Source organism: Sturnira hondurensis, unplaced genomic scaffold (assembly GCF_014824575.4).
Source record: "Sturnira hondurensis isolate 20B ecotype Veracruz unplaced genomic scaffold, ASM1482457v3 Scaffold0003090, whole genome shotgun sequence".
In the NCBI taxonomy this organism is placed as follows: domain Eukaryota; kingdom Metazoa; phylum Chordata; class Mammalia; order Chiroptera; family Phyllostomidae; genus Sturnira; species Sturnira hondurensis.
In genome coordinates, this window is record NW_028075721.1 from 2,313,149 (window position 1) to 2,340,097 (window position 26,949).

The 26,949-nt window shown below is 37.7% G+C and overlaps 1 protein-coding gene across 4 annotated transcripts in view; it reads right to left on the minus strand.

Annotated features, from left to right (window-relative positions):
* Positions 1–6,637: 6,637 nt before the first annotated feature.
* CBFB (core-binding factor subunit beta) overlaps positions 6,638–26,949 on the minus strand; it is a 55,498-nt gene continuing 35,186 nt past the window's right edge. For 3 of the 4 annotated variants that reach the window (XM_037041568.1, XM_037041567.1, XM_037041565.1), the window contains 2 exons: positions 20,347–20,442; positions 6,638–8,874 (listed from right to left, as the gene is read on the minus strand). In XM_037041568.1, coding sequence (XP_036897463.1) covers positions 8,806–8,874; positions 20,347–20,442 — 165 coding nt within the window. In that variant the 3' untranslated portion in view covers positions 6,638–8,805. Of the gene's footprint in view, positions 8,875–20,315; positions 20,443–26,949 lie in introns of all 4 variants that reach the window. The other variant, XM_037041566.1, reaches the window with a different exon arrangement.

Genomic DNA, 26,949 nt, shown 5'->3' on the forward strand with positions numbered 1-26,949 from the left:
CTCCGGAAAAGCCGGGATGAGAAGCCCTGTGCTCTGCGAATCCCCACATCTGCACACTGCCGCACACGTTTTGGACATCTAAACAGAGACATCTAAACATAAAAACAGTTGTGTTTGCGTGTCTACCACGCAACACAACATGTGACACGGTTATACAACCCCCATCTGCCTTCTACACGCACGTCCCACACGTTCAATGGGAGCAAAGGGCGAGTTCCGATGGCGCAGCAGGGAGGGAGGTCGCGGACTCCCGGAGCCCCGGGTAACGCTGGCGCACACCCATCCCCGGTTTGGGCCGAGACTGACGCCGGCTGCAGCTGCCTCTATTTGTCCGGGAATGGCTCCTTCCCCACCCGGCAGCTCCTGGGAATCGGTTAGAACTCAAAGCGAGTACGGAGTGTACTCAATGTCTGTGTAGGTGGGGCGGAAGGGCGCGGGAGTTGGGAGAGAGGAATAGATAGAAGGGGGAGGAACTAGTCTGGGCCTCCCCGCTGACCACGAATAGATGTGCACAATTCCTCTCCAACTCCCCTACCGTAGGGGCTGGGACCCGAGGTCGCCGGCTGTAGCTGAGACTCAAGCCAGAACTAGCTTTGCCGCCAACACTGTGGACTAGACCAAACTTCTAGTGCTCTTTGTGCATCAATTTCTCCATCTATAAGTCGGAGAAGGGACTCCTTTAACCTGTTCAGTCTGAGCTTTTGGCCCAGGCCAAACATAAAAGGCAACCAGGTCTCTTTTGGACTTAAGTCTTTACAACCTCCCTGAGACGTAAGCCTATACCTCATTTACAGGCGAAAAAAAAAAAAAAAGAAGCCCAGACAGGTTAAAGAGGTCTTGTGGTCCTAGGTGGCAGAACCCAAGTTATTATTATTATTTTTTGCATTGCCCCTTGAAGGTTTTTAGTAGGGTTTTTGCATTTAGGGAAAGTTGNACTCCTTTAACCTGTTCAGTCTGAGCTTTTGGCCCAGGCCAAACATAAAAGGCAACCAGGTCTCTTTTGGACTTAAGTCTTTACAACCTCCCTGAGACGTAAGCCTATACCTCATTTACAGGCGAAAAAAAAAAAAAAAAGAAGCCCAGACAGGTTAAAGAGGTCTTGTGGTCCTAGGTGGCAGAACCCAAGTTATTATTATTTTTTTTTGCATTGCCCCTTGAAGGTTTTTAGTAGGGTTTTTGCATTTAGGGAAAGTTGGGTAGCTGGCCTACATGGTGTGGTAAGAAGACTTGGGGAGAAAGAAACTTCTAAGGTTGTTTAGGAGTAATTTTAGTCAACATGTCTGAATTGAAATTCTCAAAATTCTCAAGAAACTTCTAAGGTTGTTTAGGAGTAATTTTAGTCAACATGTCTGAATTGAAATTCTCAAATCCAATCGGACAAGGGATTGTTCTACTCAAAAAGCATTTGGAGAAACTTATTTCTGGTAAACAAAGTGGGGTGGGATGAGTTGGGTGGGGTATGGCAGAGGAAAGACAAAGAGAGAGCGCCACACACTCTAAATAACTGTGTTAGAAGGATTTTTAGTTTGGAAAACTCAAGAAAGTTAACCCAACATTAACTTGTTGGGTTAATAGGCAGGTAGGTTTCTGTGAACAATGTCAGTCAACAAACGGTTATCTTTGCTCATTGGGCTATCCCCAAACCTTTGGCTTAATTGTGACCCACCTACATTTTTGTCAGGAGTCAAATGACAACTTTGGGATGGTGGTCTGGGAGGAGGCCATGGGCCAGAGGTTGGTACACAGAGTAGAAGTAGGAAGTACCTCAGTAGGAAGTACCTCATTTTGGGAGAATGTCAGAGCCCCTCCTCCAGATGGAGGGTGGGGATGTCCAGAAATATTGAACTCAGTGCTGGTGGACTGATAAAGTGTATTTGGAGAGCACAGGCAGTCATCGAGGCAGTCTAAGCCCAAAAAGTTTGATGGACAGACAGGCTCAGGCCAGATAGTGGTTAAGCACGTGGATTAGGAATTTGAATCCCAGTTCTGCCATGTAATAGTTTTGTACCTTGAGCAAAATGCTTCACTCCATGCTTTTGTTTCCTCATCTGTAAAATGATCATACCTCAGCCCTGGCTGATGTGGCTCAGTGGGTTGAGTGCCGGCAAACTGAAAGGTCACTGGTTCCATTCCCAGTCAGGACACATGCCTGGGTTTCAGGCCAAGTCCCCAGTAGGGGGTGTGTAAAAGGCAGCCAATTTATGTTTCTCTTGCACATCAATGTTTCTCTCCCTTCACTTCTCTCTAAAAATAAAGTCTTTTAAAAAAGTAAAATGATCATACCTCAAAGATGTGTTAGGAGGACTGCATTTATAGGAATGTCTGACTTACAGGTAAATGCTTTGTAACAAATTTTTAAAAATTCTAAGTGACAGAAATGATGGAGTTCATTGGCAGAATCTACAAGTTGGGTGTAGGGTATGAGGGAGAAAAGGAGTCAAGAATCAAAACACAAGCTTCCAGCTTGGGTGGCTGATGGAGTGTGATGTCACTCAGGAAAGAGCCTGGGGGAACTAACATTGAAGGCTGGGAGGATGCTAATACTTTGTGAAAGCTCACGTGCCCTAGCGTGTGTGACTCAGAGCATCATTCCATAAACCAAAAGGTCTCAGGTTCAGTTCTCAGGCACGTACCTACCTGGGTTGCAGGTTTGGTTCCTGGTTGGGGCATGTGCAAGAGGCAACTAATCTGGTATTTCTTTCTCCCTCCCTCTCACCCTCTCTTTGTTTCCCTCTCAATAAGCTTGTCTTTGGCTGAGGATTTAAAACAAAACAAAACTGTCACGTGATAACTTAGAAGGCAGGAATGTACTAAGTTTGAAGTCCTAGGTGAGAAGCCCTAGGTGAAAAAGTTTAGAAAATAGAAACTTAGTACTATGGTTACTATTGGTTGCATTTGTCAGGGTAAAAAAAAAACACACAAACAAAACAACCCAAAACACTTTGAAAGTAAAAGGTAACTGCATCCACGGATAGGATACACATTAAAACTCAGAATCTTTGTCCCACCCCCAGACACAAAGTGGGTAAAAAAGGGGGTAGCCATAGCTCTAATGATTAGAGCTATTTGTAAATATTTTTACTTTCCTGGGCAAAAGGTAGGACTACAGTTCTCTGCCCAGGTGAAGTTGAACATGACACTGTCATTTTGTACCTCCAATAAAATGTAAACAGAAGTCATGTGTGTCAACTTCAGGTGGATTTTAAAATCCAGTGCCCTTTTCATTACACTGTCTTCTTGTCTTTGTCACATGGCTGGCAATATTCCAGTGACTGCTCTATCAGCTTAGGCCAACCACTAATGAGTATTTAGCAAATAAAAGATGTCTTTAAGCCAGTAAAAATTGGGGGGGTTTAAGGCAATGCCACCAGCCAATCATGGTAAGAACAACTGGGAAAATTATGTTATGCCTCTTGTACTTACTTCTCTGGTCAGAAATGTGTCCAATGCTCACTAAACCGTCCTAATCTTTGTAACCATATGATCAATGGGACTGATATTCTGCTAGTTTTATTCTTTCCAATCAACTTGAGCTTTATCAAGATCCCATTCCCTTAAACTTATAACCCATCAATGGCTTCAAATTTGCCCTTGGAAACAGTCCAAACATTTTAACATGGCTGGAAAAGCCCACCCAGCACTGCTTGCAACCCTCACCCTGACCTCTGTACACACTTTCAGATTCATCTAACTGCTGCAGCCCACTCCATTCCATGTTCCAGGCATACTCAACTGCTTAGTTTCTCAAACTTGGCCATGCTCTTGGCCTGCCTACTTGTAATACTTTCATCACTTTCTCTTTGCTGGTATAGCGTCTGCCATCCTTCAGATTTCAGCTCAGATGTCTCAAAGCAGCCTTTTTTGACCACCCTGACCAGGTTAGATGTACGCTGTAACAGCCAGTACTTCCAATAACTTAAATGTTATTACTGCTTTTGGCCAGTTTTTGAGCCAGACTGCAGATTCCCTGAGGTCAGAGACCTATGTCTGTTTTGGGCACTGAATATACATTTTCCCACCTAAATGATCCTAGAGAGTAATCATACTTTATTTTATTCTTAAAAAAAAAAAAAAGGCCCCCAAAACAGTAATAGTAAGCCTGAATACTTTTTTAAACTTATTTTTCCTTTTGTTGTATGACCTATGTCCTCTGCCCACTCAAAATCTTAATATTGATGTGAGCCAATATATGCAATTAAAAATGTTATAGTAGCAACATTAAGGATAAAATTTAAATATTTTATCTACCAAATATTAATTTAACTCAGTATGTAAAAATATTCATATGTAATCAAAGTAAGTAATTAGTGATATATCCTACAGTTCTTTTTGGGGGGTACTGGATCTTTCCTTTTTGGTATTTTACATCAGCAGTGTAAAATACTGCTAATCTCCAAATCAGACACTAAATTTTCAAGAGTTAAAGTAGCCCTCTTAAAACAAAGTTTTAACAGAAAAATATGTAACACTGCCTGAGTTTTAAAATTAAAAAAATGAAAAGTTCTGTTTCTTGGTTGTACTAGCCTTATTTCAAATGCTCACTAGCCACATGTGGCTGGTAGCTACCATATTGGAATTGTGGATACAGATTATCATCTCTAACAAAAAATTTCCCTCTGTCTGATCTACTCACATTTCCCAGTGTTTCTGACCTGAATAAGGCAAATAAAACATTAATTCTAAGTTGCTTAAATTATTCTAGCTGAAAGCTGACTAATAGTGATTTGCCTGATTATCTTGTATTTAAACAAACCAAACTGCCTCTTTCACTCATGATCCTACCCTAAAATTCTAATTTTCTAGCCTCAAAACATTTTTGAAAGGCTATATATGTATATATGGTGGTGATACAAGAAAGTGATGCTATCTAGGGGGAATAATGCCTTGAAATATGCCTGCAAATGAAGGCTTATCTTAAAAACATTTGGAAGACCAAAGCACCGATGTTGTCTTGTATATACATATAGATGTGGCAATACCGCTATGCTGGTTTATTTTCCTCCCTGGCTGGTGTGGCTTAGGGGGTTGGGCACTGTCCTGCAAATGCAAATGTTGCTTGTTCAATTCCATGTCGTGGTGGGTGCCTGGGTTTTGGCCTGGGTCCCGGTTCCCGGTCCCCTGTTGGGGGTGTGATAGAGCCAATCAATGCTTCGCTGTGCTTCTCTGGCACATCAGTTATTTCCCTCTTTCTCCTTCCCCCTAAAAATCAATTAACTTTAAAAATAAATATTTTATTTTTTGACTTAGATATACACACCAACTTGTTCTACTTATTTATGCATTCATTGGTTGCTTCTTGCTTGTTCCCTGACAGGGGATCGAATCCACACCCTTGGTGTATTGGGACAATGCTCTAACTAACTGAACTACCTGGCCAGGGCTGATGCTGTGGTTCTAAAAATGTCCACAAACTCTGACATCACTCCCTGTGAGAGATGAAGTTTAATATTCCACCCTTTGAGTGTGGGCCTGACCAATATCTCACTGCTAACATATAGAATATGGCAACCCAAGATTAGGTTATTAAAGACTGTGGCTTTCATCACGGGCATGCAATCTTCCTTGTATTTCTTGTTCTGGGAGAAGGTAGCTGCCAAGCTGTAAGCTGCCCTGTGGAGACACTCACATGAAGGTCTCCATCCCAATACCTAGCAAGGAATCAAGGGTTTTCACCAATGGTCTGTGAAAAACTGAGGTCAGTCAATGACCACGAGTAGGCTTGGAAAGGGATCCTTCAGTCACAGTTAAGCCTTAAGATGACTTTATACTCTTAAGGCCTGGCTGACCACTTGAATCTTAACCTTGAGAGAGTCTTGGACCAGACCACTGAATTTAGCTTCTTCCAGATTTCTGGCCCACAGAAACTGTAAGATAATGTTTATTGTTTTAAGTTCCTAAATTTGGGGGCAACGTGTTATGTAGCAATGGAATATTCATAAAACAGCTATGGCTTAAAAAAGCTCATTGCCAAATGAAGCATAAATCAAGTAAGATACTTCTTTTCCCAAGCAGCCCAAAATGATAATATCCAAATACCTGTTTCTAGAGGTGATTCAACAATTTTTGAAATTAACCCTCAGAGTATGAATCTCATTCTATGCAATTGTGCTTAATGGTTTCTAATCTAGCATTTTAAAATATTTGTCATTGACAGTAAGTCTGATGGCAAGTAAATATTTTCATATGGACCAAACTTAAAGATGGCTTCTAAAGTAAAAAATTAATTTTGTGGTGTAGGAAAATGCCAAGGAAAGCCCTTAGAATGTTTGATATAACACCGGCACAAGTTAAGTGTATAGTGCTAAAATAACCAGCTTAAAAGATGGTACTAATTTGGAATTCTTCCCCCCTCCAAGGTGACGTCACTACTCTATAGTCATATCTCATCGGGTGGGTAAATTAAGCCAGATGTTTTGAAAACCATAACAACACTGAGAAATTAGCATTCTTTGTGATATTTACATTATGGATTTTCTTTGGAATTAGGAGAAATAACCACTAGATGCCACTGTTTTGTTTTTTTTTAAGATTACAAAGCAGGATGAAAGAACTGTTTAGAAACAATATCAATTTTCATGTCATAATGAACACTAGAGCAGAAATTTTTGGATCATGTCAATAAAAAGCCAAGACCCTGTTTTCACTACACAGAAGTTTATTGTGAAAGTAAATTAAACATACAAACACACATTATGGCTAATGGTGGCAAAAGCAATCTGGTAGGTTAAAGCAAGTTTTAATGGAGATGAATTTAGAAAAGATGATGCAATGATGTAATTCTGTTTAAATATAGATTATGGAAAAATATCAAATTGCATCAATAACTTAATAAAAGTAGCCTCAAAGCCTGCACTATCAGAGAAAAAGGGCTCATGATCTTAATGCCAGCATTAAGACAGATGGAAGCAGCACTGTGCTAAATGAGGAAAAATTCAGTATTTACAGAATGGCAACATTAACATTTAATAACATTTGATCGTAGTTACTGGTGGACTAAAAGCCCTTAGTTAGAAGCAATAGAGAAAAATGTACCATCATCATCATCATCACGTTATTAAAAAAAATTTAAGTGCAGAAGTCAAAAACCAAGGAGCTCTGTGAGAAAGTAACCTTAAAACACCACTGTAAGAACCACTTAAAAGGTGATTCCCTCAGGGGATGTTAGGGCACTGAGTGTGTAAACATGTGAGCTCGACAACACCAAATAGCAACCAATTCATTTATAGTACTTAGATACACAAGATCAGCATGGTCTTTTATGATGTATTACTGTTTATAACAATTTAAACACTCCTTACCATGCATGACTTCAAATATATAACAAACATTTTTATTCTGAGATACAGGATATGTTTATGAGTTATAAGACCTATATACAATGAAAGTCACACCTTCTTCATCAATCAAGTATATATATATGTTTTAAATGCAACGACCTTATTCAGACTTCAATTCATTTTCTGAACTGACCTTGTCAGCTTTTCCAACTCTTTAAAATAATGCCATTCTATTATGATAAAATACATTTTTTGCAAAAATTCAGAAATGTAGTAACATTTAATGAATGTGACCATGAAAAATATTTGTAAGGAGGTACCAAATGACTTAGCACTTTTTTCCAGTCTTGTATTTAAAAAAAAGTTGCATTCAATCTGACAGTGAGCCTATTTAAAAAATATTCTCAAAAGGTTCCATTAATAGTCCTTTTGGAAAATACCATATATAACCTGTGAATTTGTTTTCATAATAATTAATGGAAGAAAATGTATTCTCTGCACAGATGAACATTTTCTCTCTAAGACTAATCTTTATCACCCAGCATTGTTTTTTACAAAAGCATGCATTATAAAATACACTTAAAAGCAAATATCTTAAACATGATTTTAAAACATTATCACCCTTGTAGCTGATTCATCACTGTCTCCAGTTTAATATGCTGTTACATATATGAAGAAGCTCCAGTATCCCTTTTCTGATTGACTCGAGTAAAAAAAAATCCCTGAATAAAACAGAAGCCAGCCTGCGACTTCCTTAGGCATTTCAGTAGAATATTATTATCTATGGAGAATATCTCCACAGAAACTCATGATTCTAAAACAAAATCTAAAACAGATTAGGGCAGATTAGAGTTAATGCCAATTAAAAACGTTTATGTTTAAAAAGGAAAAAAGGAGCTGATTATCAACATTTAAAAGGATACTGCAACTTTAACAACTGTAAACTTTGTTAGGCTGTGGCAGACAGCTCTAGGCTACTAGGTTTTTAGCTTGTAAATAATGCAAACGTATCAGCAGTTTTAAGATGCCATAGACAATAAAAACACAAAAGAAAATGGGGGAAAACAAAACAAAAACCCAGAATGCCTAACTGAAGTGAAGCTGTAAAATCAACACATCTAAAATCACAAAAAAGGAAAAATTAGAGAAACTGATTAGGGAAAAAAACCTGATAAAAATTTTAATTTCTTGGCTTGTTTTTAAATGACATGAACTTTAAATTAAAATGGAGGGAAAAAAGAGCTTTACAAGTAGATAGTTTCAACTCACTAAAATAATGCCAACAAGGTAAGCTTGCATAGAAAAAAATTTAAAATTATTACTGGCTACATGCATACAAAATTAGAAATGCAGGTATAATCATAGTGCAAAACCATGGCAGTTTGTGATGTCTTGTTACTGCCTAAGGTTAAGAAATAGACTGTAGTACCTCCAGTTATCACAGTTTCTGGTCTTTTAATCCATTATTTTTGCTGACTAGAAACAATGTATATGCAAAGATTGGGGAGCACATCTGCTGTGCTACCAGTTAGCGAAGTTTGAGGTCATCACCGCCACCTAAACTGGAACCAGGACTAGGGTCTTGTTGTCTTCTTGCCTGAAATGACAAAAAATCATAGTTTGTGGTCAAAACATGTTTGAAAATCAAAGTGCTAGATAAACAAAAGACAATAGCACACAAAAAAAATTTGCAACTTAAGTATTTTCAGCCAGTATCTCTCCACATGTAAGAGGAAAAATAACTTTAAATTATGTATGAAATATTTGACTAAAGTTTCCTTAAAAAAGAATAAAAATCTCATATTCAAAGAACATTATTAAAATATGTACCATGTATAAAAGAACAATTAATCTACTGATACATTTACTGTTTTGGGACTAAAAGGTTTAACTTGAACATATCATCCAATCACCTTAGAAGCAAACTTTCCCTTTTAGTAATAGCTGACATTTATGAGCACCAACTATACACTTGGCACTGTTCTAAGCACTTTCCAAGGATGAACTAAAATTTAATCCCTGCCAACCATCCGTAACATAGTTGCTATTATTTATGTATTTTACAGATGAAGAAAAATGGCTGAAAAAGGTAGTGAACTTCATCTCTTACTGAATTCCTTCTCTGACACCTGAGCTTGAAACTAAACATCTTCACACCTCACAAAATTAAACTCCAGCCCTGGCTGGTATGGCTCAGTGGATTGAATGTCAAACTGCAAACTGAAAGGTCTCTAGTTCAATTCCCAGTTAGGGGAGTATGAGAGGCAACCAACTGCTGTTTCTCTCTTTCTCTTTCCCTTCCTCTCTCTCTAAAAATAAATAAATAACATCTTAAGGAAAAAAAACAGAAATAAAATACAGAATCACTATGGATAAAGTACTGTCTCAAAAGCAAAAAGAGAAATGTAAAATTAGAGTCCTTGGTGCACCACACTGATGTTTTTTTTCTTTCTCTCTCTAAAAATAAATTTTAGCCCTGGCTGGCGTAGCTCAGTGGATTGAGCGCGGGCTGTGAACCAAAGTGCCACTGGTTCAATTCCCAGTCAGGGCACATGCTTGGGTTGCAGGCCAGGTCCCCACTTGGGGGCACACAAGAGGCAACCACACATTGATGTTACTCTCCTTCCCTTCCCTACTCTCTAAATATAAATAAAAATAAAATCTTAAAAAAAGGAAACCTTGCCTTAATAATAATAATAATAATAATAATAATAAAATTTAAAAAATTATTTAGTTATCAATCCACTGAGTCATACCAGCCAGGGCTTGATTTTAATTCTTAATATCTAAAACAGTGGTTAGAGCATTCTTGGCCTTCAAAGAAACATCTTAACAAGTCACATTTGTACTGTATGATCAAATTCAATCAGAAGCTCCAGCTATGTCATCATTTCTCAAGAGGGTTATGTTGTTTACACAGAACGACACTGCTTTATTCACTTTAAATAAATCAAATACAATCCACCACTAACTTCAGTAATCTTTCTTACAAATTTTTATATATTCCTCTAGCAGACCTTAACTATTTTTTATTAGCAGACTGCACAATGACTAAATTTTAGCACATTCCTTTTAATTAACTAGTCAGGTTAAAGTTATGCCACTTGGTTATAGGCTGAAAGAGCTATGGAATACATATGGATCAGAAAAACAATTTACGCTCCATACAGAATCAATGCTAAATGTAGTGTAAGGACAGATCAATTCTGCAAAATCAAAGATGATGACTTGAGTATCTGGTTTCAGTCAATGAAGGTGAGAAAAGGGGCTGAGCAATGAAGAAACACTGAGAAAAATCAATCCTAATCACATATTTATAAGTCACTACAAATCTACCAATAATACTTTGTGAAAAGGGCATTTCAGCTCTTGTCTTGAGATAAAAGTAATTTTCAAATTATTTTAATAATGGGATGACTCCAAAAGAGTACAAAGAACAGTTGGTCATCAGAAGCTAGAGTTTTCCCTGGTCACGGCTATCTGTACACAGGTTGCCATAGGTTTGTTTGTTTATATTTCTGGTAAATGCATAGAGAGTAAAGTGTTTTTGCTATTTACTTGTGTTTTTAGTTTCTATTTACATTGTTAAGAAAGAATGAGGAGGACACTGTGAAGGACGGTCAAGAACAGGAAAATTAAAAGGGGATGTCGGACAGTATCAGTGAGAGCAGAAGAGGAAAGGATGAGAGCTGGCAGATTGGGAGGAAACAATGCTAGAAAGGAAGATGTATGGGCGGTCACATGAAGGAGACAAGTGCAGAAACATGTTTAGGTTCAGTGAAACAGCTTCCATGGGACTGAAATTCAACAAATGGATGAGCTGTCTCAAGAAGCAATGCTTTCTACTGTGGCAGTTTTCTAACGGAGGATGGATGTTTCAGAAGGAATTCTTTTGTGGGTAATAACCCTAACTGGATGGTGGTGTAGAAACTCTGAATTCAATTATTCTAAAAGCATAAAGTCCATAATTTCTAGTTTCTTTCTCCCTAGTCAATACACAGAGACCCTTGGTACTAACTATTTAACAGTTTTTCAGAACAGGGTTTTAATAGAAAGCAGATACCCAAAGCCTTTTCAGAACACAATTACATGTTTAATATTTATAAAGAATTAGTGCAGATTTTACTACAGACCTCTTTCTACCAGTTGCTACAGTTTTCTTTCTTTTAATATATAACCAAGAAACAAGGCAAATACAGTTTCTAGGAGTCAACCACGGCATGAATTTAAATGAAGAGACAGCCCTAGCTGGTGTGGTTCAGCTAGTTGAGCATCATCCTGCAAAGTGAAAGATTGTTGATTTGATTTTCCCCTGGGCTGCACATATAAAAGACAATCGATCAATGTTTCTCTCACATCAATGTTTTTCTCTCTTTCGCTCTCCCTTCCCCCCACCTAAAAAAATGTCAAGAGACAAAAAGTCACCAGGTGTTGGGAGTTCTCCCTACTAGTCAGGGCTATGCAGAAGTAGCCAAGAGCAGAGAGAACCAAATTAAAAAGAGTAAAATTTCTTGGTTGATTTCCATTCTTCACTGTCAAGATAATCAAATTGGCATGAACATCTTTCTTTTTTAAGATTTTATTTTTAGAGAGAAGGAAAGGGAGGGAGAAAGAGAGGGAGAGAAACCCTGATGTGAGAAACATCAATCAGTTGCCTCTCATAGGTGCCCTGACCAGGCATCGAACCTGCAACCCTTCATCTTGGAGAGCGATGCTCAACCAACTGAGCCACACCAGTCAGGGCAGCATGAATACTCTTCATGACAGACTGCCGTGATAGTTAAAAATAGCCACAAATTATCGAATGTATACTACGTCCAGATACTTTCTAACTGTTTTATGTTTGACACTTGGCTAAAAGAATACAGATTTATACAATTTTAGAGCAGCACAGTACTTCAGAGATCTGGTTCAACTCTCATTTTACAGATGATTAGACTGAGAGCCCAAGAAGGTTAAGTGATTCCATTAAGATTACATAGCTGGTGGCAGTGAGACCTCTGGAAAAGACAAACTTTTAACACACAATTAGCATTAATGTTAATTAGCCTCTCCTGCTATTGCTCCCCATTTCTAAGGCTGGAAAAGACACAAAACATAAATTTTAGGTTCCAATATGAAAGAAAAGAATGCACTTTCTCCAGATTCATTATTAAAAAGGTAAAAAAAAAAGTCAGCAGACAATTATAAACACCTGTCAAATAAAGAGACTACGAAAGCTGGTCCAACAGAGATGTCAAAAATATAATTCTTATAAAAGTATATCACTTCACAAAACTTAAAATATAAAGTGGTATTTAAAAATAAAAGATGGTGAAAATAATATACATTACTGGACTCGGATGGGGATGGCTGTACCACCTTAGCTATGTGATCTCAGACAAGCTTTTCACTCTCTCAGCCCCAGTTCCTCAGAATGAAGATACCCCCGATCATTTAAGAACCAAGTACGAAGGAATACTGTATATCTAGTCATGTCACCACTCTCACCCGTGGCATAGAACTGGCACTCATGCTGTTGTCATTAACAAAGCTGCTCAGCACTTTCCAATTCATCTATATAAACTTCTCAAATGTTAAAAAAAATTGCATCCTGTAGTTAATAGTAATTTTTACAAACTAAAACATGATTAAAACAAAATACACTTTAATAAAGTCTACATTTCCTACGACAGACAGCAAATTAAGACTCTCTCCCTCTGTCTCTCTCAGTGTGAGAGAAGACAGACCTAGCTAGTATCTATCCTCTTCCTCATCCGTCCTCTCCTGATTCTCATTCTTAGTCTGAGTTCGTGGTTCATATTCCCGGTTCCCTCTCACCTAATGCCTTTAGCCAACACACAGCTCAGAAAGGCCCAGTATAGACAGATTCTTATGTTAATTTGTCCTTACACAAATATGAGTGTTGGTAGAGTTAACTGACTTGAAAACTAAAGTCTGTGGTTATTTAAAATAAATAAGGTTGGGATTTTTTCTTGGACCACACAGAATAGAAGGCTCCAAAAACATACAAAATACAAATACAAAAACCACATAAAGCCTTTCGCCTGTTTTTATTTCCAAATAGTTTCCACATAAAATTCTCCTATGATTTGCTGAATTGCATTAAAACTCTCTCTAAAGTAGAATAAGCAATAATTATTTACCCATTCTCTGACATTAAAGGTAGCAATTTATTTGCTAACGCTTTATAACCTAACCAAATGAAACCATTTTCTAGATAATGATAAAGAAAACCTCCCTCAGCACTGTCACTTTGCAGCTGAATTAAGGCCCTGGGGCCACTTCTAAGTGACAACAGACACAAAGGCCCTGGGGCAGGGCCTTTCTGAGGTGTGTGTGTGTTGGCTGAAGGTGAGAGTGAACCAAGAATATGAACTATGAACTATGAACTCAGACTAAGAATGAGCATCAGAAGAGGATTAGTGAGGAAATGTAATTTTATAGAAGAAAATCATTATTTCTTCTTTTTTAAAGTCTACTTTTTATTAAAATACAGAAGAGTACACAAATCAAATATGTACTTTGATGACTTTTCACTAAGTGAACACACCAAAATTTGGGAAGTTCTCCTTGTACCTTTTCCCAGTCACTATTCACCCCTAGGTAATAATTATAATTACATCCAAAGAACCTAGAAAAGCTCAAAATCCTTTATTGTTAAAAAATAAACAAACAAACAAAACCAGAATCTAAAGTGGCTTAGCAAAATACCATCTGAAGTTAGGATACACCCACCTTTACTGCCAGTCCAGATGTTGTGAGCAAAGGTGCACAGAATGAGGAGGTGAAGAAACTAGCTTGCACTGAGCCCCAATGTGAAATGTCAGATACTGAGCTAGGGAGCAACCAGGAGGAAGAGTGTGAGCCTGTCTGACCAATGAGGCTCAAGAGAATAAGCCACTTTCTCAACATCACATGGCAACAAGTAGTGGAGTTAGGATTTAAGACCAGGGAAATCTATTATAAACCTCATGTTCATTCTTCTACATCAAAGGTTCTCAAGTTAAATGCTTTCAGCTACTGGATTCCCCGAAAACACCACAGGGACTCTAGAGGGAGACCAGAATAATCCCTACCTGTTTCACTCAGAGCAGTATCTATCTATTTATATTGGGGTTCTGTATAAAGTTTCAAACAGAGAAAAGATTTCAGATTTCTTAATTTATTTTTATTTATTTGTTTAATTAATTAATTAATTAATTTTTAGAGAGATGGGAAGGGAGGGAGAAAGTGAGAGAGAGAAATACTGATTGGTTGCCTCTCACATACTCGGGGACCGAAGCTGCAACCCAGGCATGTGCCTTAACTGGAATCAAACAGGAAACCTTTTGCTTTGTGGAACGATGCCCAGCCAACTGAGTCACACCGGTCAGGACAGATTTCACATTTTTTAAAGCAACCTATATGCCAGAGAATATAGAACCCAAGTTCTAGAATCTTCTATTTTCATTCCTGTGTGTTAACACTAAAAACCAATTTTATTTCTTTTCTAAATAGGTAATAGACACAAATGACATAGAACTCAAAAGGTACAAAAGATAAACAGTGAAAAGTAATCATCCTCCCACTTGGCCCCCAAATACCAGTTTCCCCTTCATAGTTTCCAATTCCAGTTTCCTAACAATTCCTACCAGAGCGGCTACGCACATTTAAACAAATACGTATATGTATTCCTTTCAAAAATAACCACAGGGTAATAAGGTATTATATACAGTGTTCTATACATTTTTGCATAACATTTAAAAAATTGTTTTTGTTGTCTTTTTTAAAGATTTTTTATTTTTTATTTTATCTTTAGAGGGGAAAGGAAGGAAAGAGGGGGAGAAATATCAATGTATGGTTGCCTTTCGTGCATCCCCTGCTGGGAACTGGCCTGCAACCCCAGGCATGCACCCTGACTGGGAATCGAACCTCAATCCTTGGTTCACAGGCCCACACTCTATCCACTGAGCTACACCAGGCAGGGCACATTTTTTTTTATATACCAAAGATTTAACAGTACCTTGGACAAGGTCACTAAAACAAAGTGTTTCTTCATTTCACCATGGTTTTTCATTTGCAAAATTAATGATAGCCTGCCATTATCTGTGAAAGGTAAAGTACCAGAGTACTAAAATATCCTTTTTCAGAAAAAATCAGAAAAAAAGGCCCTGACTGGTGTGGTTGGTTGGACATCGTTCCACAAAGCAAAAGGTCGATAGTTCAACTCCTGGGCAGGGCACATGCCTGGGTTGTAGGTCTGGCCCTCAGCTGGGATGTGTGTAAGAGGTAAATGATCACTGTGTCTCTCCCTTTCTTTCTCCCTCCCTTCCCTTCTCTAAAAATAAACAAATAAAAAAATTTTTTAAAAGAAAAGAGCCCTGGCTGGTGTGGCTCAGTGGATCGAGTGCCAGCATGAAAATGAAAAGGTCGCCTATTTGACTCCCAGTCAGGGCACATGCCTGATTTGTGGGTGAGGTCCCCAGTTGCAGGAGTGGGGGCTGGTGAGAGGCAACCAACTGATCGACGAATCTCTCCCACATCAATGTGTCTCTCCCTCTCTCTCTCTAAAAATAAGTAAAATATTTAATTTAAAAAAGATGATCAATATTTGAAAAAAGGAAAAAACTATGAAAAAGACAATATTAAACCCTACCAAGGATGACAGATTGAAATTTTCTAAATTTTACAGATGGTGAAACAGAAATATGCCCAATGACCTTCCTACGTGATTTCAGGTTAAAAGACACAGGCAAATATCAACCCCCTTGGGCTATTACCACTTGGAGTACTGCTTCAACCTTACACATACATTAAATGCTCATGACCACCACCATTACAAGTTTAGCAGACGCCACAGGCCCAGATGCCACAGAGGTTATCCGAACAGGTGTGGGACATCCCTAAGCCTCTGTGCTGCCAGGATCTCAAGCTTCCAAGGACCATCTACTGCTGGGTTACTGCCACCACGAGTTACCACCCCTCCTGGGATCCAGTCTCTAGCCAGGCTATCTATCAGGACCACCCACTAGAACCATTATATTATGTTCTGCCTCAGCTTTTCCAGGCAAAACAATTTCTAACCTCTTCTGGCAGATTTCACTTTTCAATTTAATCATCTTTACGGTTGATGTGGAAATTCATTTCCTGGCGCTAGCCTGTATTTGTGGAGACTTTTTGGTTAGTTCTAAACCAGTTTAGAAAACTGGTTTAAGCCTTCACTCTTCTTTCCATTAACCAACTATTTGAAAGAAAAGTGAGTCAGTTAATGTTTTTGAGATCTCAGTTTCTTCGACTATAATAAGAATGTTAAACTGAATGTAAGATAACAATTTTTTATAAATGTGATGTAAGGCCTCTTGCAGATGTTTTAATTACAGGGAGAAAACATTTTTCTCTAATATTCTCCTTTTAGGAAAAAAAAAAAAGGTAAACTGCAAGAAAATAAGCTGAGCCCTGGCTGGTGTGGCTCAGTGGATTGAGGGCTGGCCTGCAAACCAAAGGGTCGCTGGTTCAATTCACAATCAGGGCACAGGCCTGGGTTTCGGGCCAGTCCCCAGTAGGGGGTGTGAGAGGGGCAACCACACACTGATGTCTCTCTTCCTCTCTTTCTCCCTCCACCCCCCTCTATCTAAAAAAATAAATAAATCTTAAAATAAAAAAAAGAAGTTGACATAAGGAATTTGTTACGAATTTTTAAAAAAGGGAAGCAAAAGTACAAATTGGTGTTTACAGACCAGTCACAAAGATTTAAATTACAGCACTGGGAATATAGGCAATAGTACTAGAATAACTATGTATGGGGCAAGGCGGATACTTGAAATATTGGGGGGAATCACTTTGCAAAGTATATGACTGTCTAAACAGCTGTGCTGTACACCTGAAACTAATACAGATTAATGTAAACTGTAATTGAAAAAATATATAGAAAAATAAAATAAAAAGGGAAGCAAAATATACAGGAGCAAAATGTCAAAACACACGCACACCCTAAGTCCCCTAAGTGACTGAAAGTGCAAGCTCTGGAGTCCAATTCCAGCGTAATTTTCTAGATGACAGTTTTCTATAAGAACTGATGTTTCAAATTACTGCCATAAAGAACTACAGGATCTTAAATCATTGAAGAAAATCTAACCATTTTTCTATGCTCCAGGTCATAATGCAAGGAAAGTGCCATAATACATTTTAGAGAACTAAAAGGATGTTCTTGGTAATCAGATAATTCAAATAACCGGAACAATCACTGTGGTAGAGCTTTTAGTGCTAAAGTACTTTAGATCTACTATTTACTGTAGACACACAGAGACCAAGCGCCATACTAAAGCAGCAAGTGCTTTACAAGCATTTTCCTGTTTAATTCTCACAACAATTCCTATGAGAAAATCAGCTCAAGAGAGGCTGGCAAGTAATGGAGCAGGAATCTCAATTAGGCCTGTTTATGAAGCCCATGCTCTCAAATCCCTGACGTAAAGCCGACCAGAAACAATCTATCTGTGCAATAAATTATTTGATACCTCCATCAACAGACTATACTTTTGATCATACACAAATATAAACACACACATATAAACTCACACACCAAAACGTTTTTTCTCAAGTAACATTATAAATAAGAACACTCAAATTAACATGAGAAAGATAATGCACAGTCTCAATCTAGAATTTTATTTAAAGCAAAATATACACAACTTCCTAGTAATCATTCCATTAACTGTTAAAAAGTTATGCTTCAAATATAATGTAGCTGAAGGACACTTTCTATAAAATAATTCTTACATTCATTTAAGGCCATGTTAGCTTTTCCCAGAAAGACAAACCGATCATACTCTGACATGGCAAGATCTCTTACTCCTTCACTCCTCTGCATATACTGTTCCTTCTACATAGCATGTTCTCTCTAGTTTTTCCAGCTAACAAACTTAAAGTCGTCCTTCAAACTCCTTGCAAATGCATTCTCCTGCAAATCCCCCAAACAGAGGCAGACGTGAGTGTTCCTTCTTCCACAATACCACTCTTCCCCTTCTCCGTTGTATATGGCTGCTGCTAAAACAAGACTGCAGTTATCTATTTATACACCTGTTTTCCCTCCAGACTGCGAGTTGCTCAAGGACAGAGGCCATGCATTTGGATCTATTTCCTTGTCCCTAATGCAGAGTCCAGCACAACACAGTTGGGTTCATTGCTTAATAAATAACCTAATTAATATAAGCCAATTAATTAGAAACATGTTAAATCTTTCCAGAGACCACTAACATGTATTTTTCTACTTTAACCTATAGGCTATCCTGTAACTCTAACTTTCAGACAAGTAGGAAAGGAGCTGTTCTTTGACCATTTCCATTTGACAACTAAACACAATGTACAAAAAGCACTGTGACAGGTAGTGTGTAAATTAAAAAATCAGGGTCCCCATCTCACTGGGTATCACAATAGAGTGGAAAACAGACACGTTTATAATTGTTCCGACATACTGTCCAGTACATACAATAAAAGAAATACGAAGTGCTCTGGAAGTGGAAGGGCTAATTATGATTAAGAAAACTGAAGAAGGGATTGACAGATAATATTAAACTGGGCCTTAATAAATGGATAGTACATTTATCAAGTACATTTATAAAAGTACACTCTTGGCCCAGGGACAAACAGCATGAGGAAAAATGTTTAAAAGTATAACAAATGCATATTATATACTTAAAAACTTCTTACCATTAGAGATAATAAGCATTCTGAAAGAAAATGTGGCAAGTTCAATCACAAATATTATAAAAGCCTCAAAGAAAACAAATGTATTACATTATATTCTTCCAGCCTCTACTAAGCTAATTAAGTATTCTTGGGAATATCATCACAGTTGCTATCAGCATATGTGGATCTTTACTGATTGACAAAGGGGAATATCAATCATGCACCCAATTGATGTATTTCTCACAGATCATCAATGTTTCTCTCCCTCTCTCCCTTCATCTCTTTAAAAAAAAAAGGGGGGGGGGAAGTTCACTATTTCATACACTAACCACTGAGAAGGCTTGAGTTTTTCCTTTATTCTAGAAAAACTGTAATGTAATAGAAAATATGTATGAAAAATAACATCGATAATAGCCATTGACACCTAGTCAGTGCCACATACTCTAAAAGTGCTTTCATGTGCATTTATTTAGTCCGTCAATCCTCACAATGACTGCATGAGGTAGGCATGATTTTTAGCCCTCTTTTATAGATGAGGAAACTCAGTCACAGAAAGGTGCACTACCTTTCTGAGGCGACAAAAGTAAATGGCAGAGCCAGATTCAGACCTTGCAGTCTGACATTAGAGTCTGGTCTCTTAACCAGTCCTTGTGTATGTACACACACACACACACACACACACTCTCTCTTTAATATTAATTCAGATAACAGTGTACACAAAATGTTGTGCATGCAAAACCCACACATTTCTTGTATTATGATACTGACTAAAAAATTTTTAATGCGGTGAAATACATGTAACATCAAAATTACCATCTTAACCATTTTTTAAAAAAGACTTTATTTATTTCTAGACAAGAGGGGATGGGTGAGAGAAAGAGAGGGAGAGAATCATTAAGGTGTGGTTGCCTCTCATGCACCCTGCACTGGAGACCTGCCACACAACCCAGGCATGTGCCTTAACTGGGAATCGAACTGGTGACCCTTTGGTTCACAGGCCAACAGTCAATCCACTGAGCCACACCAGCGAGGATCAAAGAGTTTTAATAGTGTTCTAAAAATACATATTCTATGATAATAAGATATTTTTAAGCAAATAATCTGAAAAATAATTAAGAAGCAATAGATACAATATTTGAATCAACAAATTAAGAGAAAATATATATCATGCTGATTTTTATAAGGACTAATAAATGAAAAATTCACGTACAACCTTAAAGACCAAGTTTCTTTACAGCAATTACATTTAATTAATATAAAACCACAAAGTACAATTTTTTAAATGAAAGCCAAAATTAAACTTAAAACTATTTAAAACATTATGCACAAATATCACATAATAAATCCTGAGAGTTTGGGGGAAGTACTAACCAGTTACTGCCAGCAGCTGTGAAACTCTCACCTCCATTTCCTCCCGATGAGACCTGTCTCTATCTTCAAATTCACGTGTCCTTCTCCGAGCCTCTTCAAAGGCCTGTTGTGCTAATGCATCCTCCTGCTATCAGAGGAATACAAGATACAGATATTTTAATTTTGATTTATAATTAAAAAATCAAAACAGGGGTGTTTTATTTTTGGAAGGAAATAACAGTAGAATTTCTTAAAACATCAAGACTATAAAAAGTTAATGTTAGGGCTACTTTAGAGAGAAAACTCCAGTATTTCCATGTTGTTTTTTTTAAAGACTTTATTTATTTTTAGAGAGGGGAAGGGAAGGAGAAAGAGAGGGAGAGAAACATCAATGTATGGTTGCCTCTAGAATGCCCCCAGTTTGGGGACTGGCCCACAACCCAGGCAAGTGCCCTGACTGGGAATCAAACCAGCGACCCTTCAGTTTGCAGGCCCGTGCTCAATCCACTGAGCTACACCAGCCAGGACAGTATTTCCATGTTTTATACCACACCTTGGAAACAGTGAACTAAAAATGCTCTTTCCCTTTTCTTTCCGTACCTTATCCTCCTCACCATTCCCCACCCCCAAAATTGTGATCAAGTCAATAAAACTTCTAGACAATAAAAAGTAAATACAATTCCAAGGGATATTATCAAGAAAAGAATACTTCTAACATATGACAAATCCGCACTGCACATGAGGAAATCCAGATACCTCAAATTCGTTGTGTCTAAAAAGGCAACCAATTTAGCCTTTCTCCTTTGCCCTTCTTTAGTCTCAGTGAGCGGTACCACTCATTTAGGTCTGCCAGAAACCAGAGGCACCTTTGAGTTTTCACTCTCCTGTTCCCACAGAGCCAACAACCAAGTCCTATATCCATTAGACCTCCTAAATATTTTTAAAATTTTTAGTTTCCTTTTTATTCCTACAAATGGTTTCCTAATCCAGACTCCTCTGACCTCTTACCTAAATCACTGCAACCATCTCCTAAACAGTCTCTTCCTGCTTCCACACCCTGACCACAGTACTCTCCAATTTAAAAGAGTTCCCTGTCTACAGGATAGGATGCTCAACCTTTGCAGTCACGCCCTACTTAATACTAGGATTTTTGGTGGTACAATTGGAGAAACTAAAAAATGAAAAACAATACCAAAAAAGTAATCAATATGCACCTCCCTAGATTCAATGCAACAAGGGGTGGCCTGGTAACTTAGTTCTTTTTTTTAAAAAAATATTTTATTTATTTATCTTTTAGAGAGGAAGGGAAGGAGAGGAGAGAAATATCATTGTATGGTTGCCTCTCATGGGTCCCCTGCTGGGAACTGGCCTGCAACCCAGACATATGCCCTGACTGGGAATCAAACCGCGATCCTCTAGTTCGCAGGCCTGCACTCAATCCACTGAGCTACACCAGCCAGGGCGGTAACTTAGTTCTTAATCAATGAGACAGAAGCATAAGTCAACCTAATAAAGCTTCTAAAAAGTCATGTAAGGGACATTTTACTTCTCCTACTTCATGGGAAATGATGCCCAGAGATAGAGCGGTTGGTCAGCTTGCAACCTAATAAGGAGGATGTAGCTGCACAGAACACAGTACAGCAGAAAGACAAAGGCCTAGAGGTCCTGATTATAATTAACTGTGATACCAGGTCTGGACCATGTACTACTGGAGGTCTTGTTCTGTGTGATAAACCTTCTGTCACTGAGTTTATTCTTACAAGCTTCACTGACACAATATCTGTAACTTAAAATTAAAAGATATATCAAATTTCCATTGTTATGATGCATTATGAGCTTTATCTCTCAGGGCAAGGAATTTCATTTTTCTAAGCCTAATACTTCACAAGATTGTTGTGAAAGTTAAATGAGATAACCTGTTTAAAAAGTGCTTAAGCACACTACCTGACAGCATTGAACAAGTTCTAGGTATTATTTTACATTTATGAATCTATAAAACTTACACATTTGACTAAACATAACTACACATACCTACTGTATTCTCAGAAGGCACTATATAAGCCAGAAGTACCTGCAAAAGAATGCCATTCCCAACTCCCAAGGGATTTTTCCATTCTTCAGCTACGCGTCCACCAGCACACCACTGGCTAACAGGATGAACTTTCTGTCCTGTGCATTCACTCATTCACTTTACATTTATTCCACAAGTATTTACTGAGTCTTTATTATGTCCAAGTCACTGTGCTATGTGTCATGGATGAAATGTGAGGGAGCAAATGGTACTTTTTCTCATAATTTCTGGCCCAGTGAGGCAGGTGGACAATGAACAAATAATTACAAAAATCAATATGTAATTATCAACTGTGATTTAGTACAGTAGAGAGAAATTACACGATGAAATGAGAGCAGAAAACATGAGATGTGACCTAATTCCCTAAGGAAATTATTAGCCACTAATGTGTATTCTAGCAATGAGATTTTTAGCCACTAAGGAAATTATTAGCCGCTAATGTGTATTCTAGCGGAGATTTTTATTCATTAAAAGAAAAAAAGTATGATTAGTAATAGATGTAGTAAAATGAGAGAGATTTGGTAGCCCTCTACTTTCTGATTTCACCTTCTATCTTGGTTTCTTCTAGTGATCTGTGAAATGTGTGTGCAGTAAACAGTTTGCACTTGAATAAACAGTTAAATCTGAAGGATGTTCCTCAATCACCAGTGTTATCCTGACCCTTTCCCTTTGGAACCTGAAGTAACACTTCAGGGACACTTTCAAGGACAACACGAAGGGCACTTGCTGATAAAACTACTCTAACCCAACAAAAATATACTCAGATGGCCTTGAACAACTAACTCTACCAGTCTCGAGTAGGAATGGGAGAGGTTTTCAACACTCCACGGCCCACCAGCTACATGTTCCATATTAGTCCGTTACTCCGTGGTCTATACTGCGATCTGCACAAAGTAGTCAGGTGGGGTCATCACGAAAGGCGGTTGGGTAAACGTGAAACCCATGTGGGAAATAAGCACTCCCTCAGTGCTTGCATACAGCATATATAGAATATTCTGACCATGCCTTTTTTAAAACAGATTTTATTTGTCTATTTTTAGAGAGAGGAAGGGAGGGAGAAAGAGAGGGAGAGAAACATCAATGTGTGAGAGAAACATTGATCGGTTGCCTCTTGATTGAATGCCCCCAAGTGGGGACCCAGCCCACAACCCAGCATGTGGTCCGACTGGAATCAAACTGGTAACCTTTTGGTTCACAGACCAGTGCTCAATCCACAGAGCCACACCAGCCAGGGCAAGAATATTCTGACCATTCTTGCTGCAGTAATACTACTTTTTATGTATTGCATAAATCTACAACTATATTTATTTTACAGTTTAGTAACAATTATCTTTCTGCAGCAGTGAATTTTAAAAATGGAAGTGCATTTTTAATGAAAAATTAAGAATCAAATTCATTTTCAAGAATGTTGAATGTGTAATCTGCACAAAATAATGACATGTAATATTCATTACATGGACCAAAATTATGACTGATCACATCTCATGGAGACCAAAAGAAATCTGCTGAAGAAGCATCAACATACACTTCAAAGGCGACAATTTAACATGTGCTGCTGTAAATGATGCATTTAATGTCACCCTATAGAATTTAACTTCTGTTAAAGACAATGGCTCTTCTAAATTAATTTCACTCACATTCTCAAGCACATACAAAAAGCAATGCTGTTTATATATTGGCTTTGATTAACAGAAAAAAACTTGCAAAAAGATGAAGGACATCAGTTTTAAACCAGTGTCATCAAGTACTTCAAATATAAAACCTGTAAATTGCAACAGTAGTTCAATTTTTCTAACCTGATCACAGAATCAAAATACAGGCATTCCTCATTAATTCTGTTTGACTTTATTGTGCTTTTTACAAACTGAAGGTTTGTGGCAGCCCTGTCACAAAAGACTACAACTCACTAAAGGCTCAGATAATGGTTAGCTTTTTTTAAAGCAATAAAGTATTTTATTTTATTTTATTTTTTAGTTTTATTTATTTACTTTTATAGAGAAGGGAAGGGAGGCAGAAAGAAAGGGAGAGACATCAATTGTGAGAGGTACACGGATCAGTTGCCTCTCACATGCCCCTAACTGGGAACCTGGCCTGCAACTAGGTATGTGCCCTGACTGGGAATCAAACTGGCAACCTTTAGGTTCACAGGCTGAGAACCCTGAGCCACACCAGCCAGGGCCCTTTTAAAGTTTAAAATTAAACTATGTATACTGTTCTTTTGACATAATGCTATTGCACAGTGAAGTACTAGAGTATAGTGTAAACATAACTTTTATATGCACTAAGGATTTAAAAATTGGTGTGACTTGCTTTATTCTAGTAGCTGCTTTATTGCACTGGTGTGGAACCAAACCTGCAATATGCAGTATCTCCAAGGTATGCCTGTAAAACTTTTAAAAAGTCATTATATTAAAGGTAAAACGTCTTTCTGTGACTGCCAAAGTAAATTAATTGAGAGTATTACAATGAAGATAAGGTTATTGGCTCTTATATTGGCAACACAAACAAACACAAATGTTGATGGAACATACATTTGGGGGAAAAAATTCTCAGTGAATTTTAAAAACTATGAAATAAAAATTTAGTAGGATGTATGGTAGGATTATGTAACACACATAATTCATAAGTGTTATCCAACTTAGAAGTTATAGTTGTATAAATGACAAATATAAATATTTATGTACCCACAGTTGAAGTAACCAAATTATAAAATTTCTATGACAACATTAATGCTGAATACTTCACAGTATTCCATAGAATCAACATAGTTCCTATATTGGCAATGACTTTTCCTTTGTAAATGATTTCATATTGTTCAAAATTAGTTGGGCCCTGGCTGGTGTGGTTCAGTGGATTGACTGTCAGCCTGCAAACCAAAGGGTTGTTAGTTCCACTCTTAGGCAGGACACATGCCTGGGTTGTGGGCCAGGTTCCTAGTTGGGGGTACATGAGAGGCAACCTCACATTGATATTTCTCTTCCTCTCTTTCTCCCCACCTTTCCTTGTCTCTAAAAAATAAATAAATAAAATGTAAAACCAAAAAAAATTAGCTGGAATACTCTGATTCAAGTATTGAATGGTGAAGTGCCAAAATTTTCAGTTTTTCAAGTTTTTAGAGAATTGTAATTATTGAAAACTATCCCTATAGATTACAGAAAATAAGTTAAAAAATGAAAATATAATCAGCAAATATGATTTACCATAATTTTGAATTCAGATCATTGTACTCAGAAATATCTTCGTTTGTAGGAAACTTTTAAGATATTTTATTGAAGTATATTATTTAGTCATACTTTGCATAACGTAGGGGATATGGCTCTGAGAAACATGCTGTTGGGCTATTTTGTTGTGTGACCATCATAGAGTGCATTTACACAAATCTGGATGGTATAGGCTACTACACACTTAAGCTATATGGAATAGCCTATTCCTCCTGGACTACATACCTATACAGCATGTTACTGTACTGAATGTGGTACAATTGTAACACAATGGTAAGTATTGTGTATCTAAACATTCTAACCTGATCAGAAAAGGTACAGTAAAAGTACCCTATAAAAATAAAAATGGTACACATGTATAGGGCACTTACCGTAAGTGGACCCTGCAGGACTGGAAGTTGCGCTGGGTGAGTCAGTGAGTGAGGGGTGAGGGAATGTGAAGGCCTAGGCCATTGCTGTACACTACTGTAGACTTTATATAAACACTACACTTAGGTACACTAGATTCATAAAAAGTGTTTCTCTTTTTTCAGTTCTAAATTAAACTTAGCTTATTATAACATTTTTACTTTGTAAACTTTTTGATTTTTAAAAACTTTTTGATTAATAACACATCTTAAAACACAAACATGTACAGATATACAAAACTATTTTCTTTATATTTTTATTCTATAAGCTTTTTTCATTTTTAATTTTTTAAAAGATTTTATTTATTTTTAGAGAGAGGGGAAGAGACAGAGAAAGAGAGGGAGGAATACATCAATGTGTAGTTGCCTCTCATGCACCCCCTACTGGGGGGGCCTGGCCCAAAACCCAGGCATATGCCCTGACCGGGAATTGAACCAGAGACCCTCTGGTTCAAAAGCCAGCACTCAGTCCACTGAGCCACACCAACCAGGGCTAAATTTACTTATTTTTTACTTATGAAACTTTTTCTTGTTAAAAGCTATGGCATAAATACACACACTGTAATGCCTAGCACTACACAGGATTTGGATCATCTCTGACAGTCCTCTACCTCCCTATCTTGTCCCACTGGAAGGTCTTCAGGGTCAATAACTTAAGCTGTTATCTCCTATGATAACAATACCTTCTTCTGGTAAATCTGAAGGATGAGCCTGAGGCTCTTCTTGAGCAAATTCTGCTCTTTCAGAAACCTGTCCATAGTAGTTTGCTAGTGTTTCCCCCCCACCATCATAGATTTGCTTGTAGGCAGATGATAATGAACCAGGAACATTCCTCTCTATTAAAGAAAATCTTTCCATGTTGGGGTCCATGTTTTCAAACTTTAAAAAAAATATTTTATTTATTTTCAGAGAGAGGGAAAAGGAAGGAGAGAGGGAAAGAAACATCAATGTGTGGT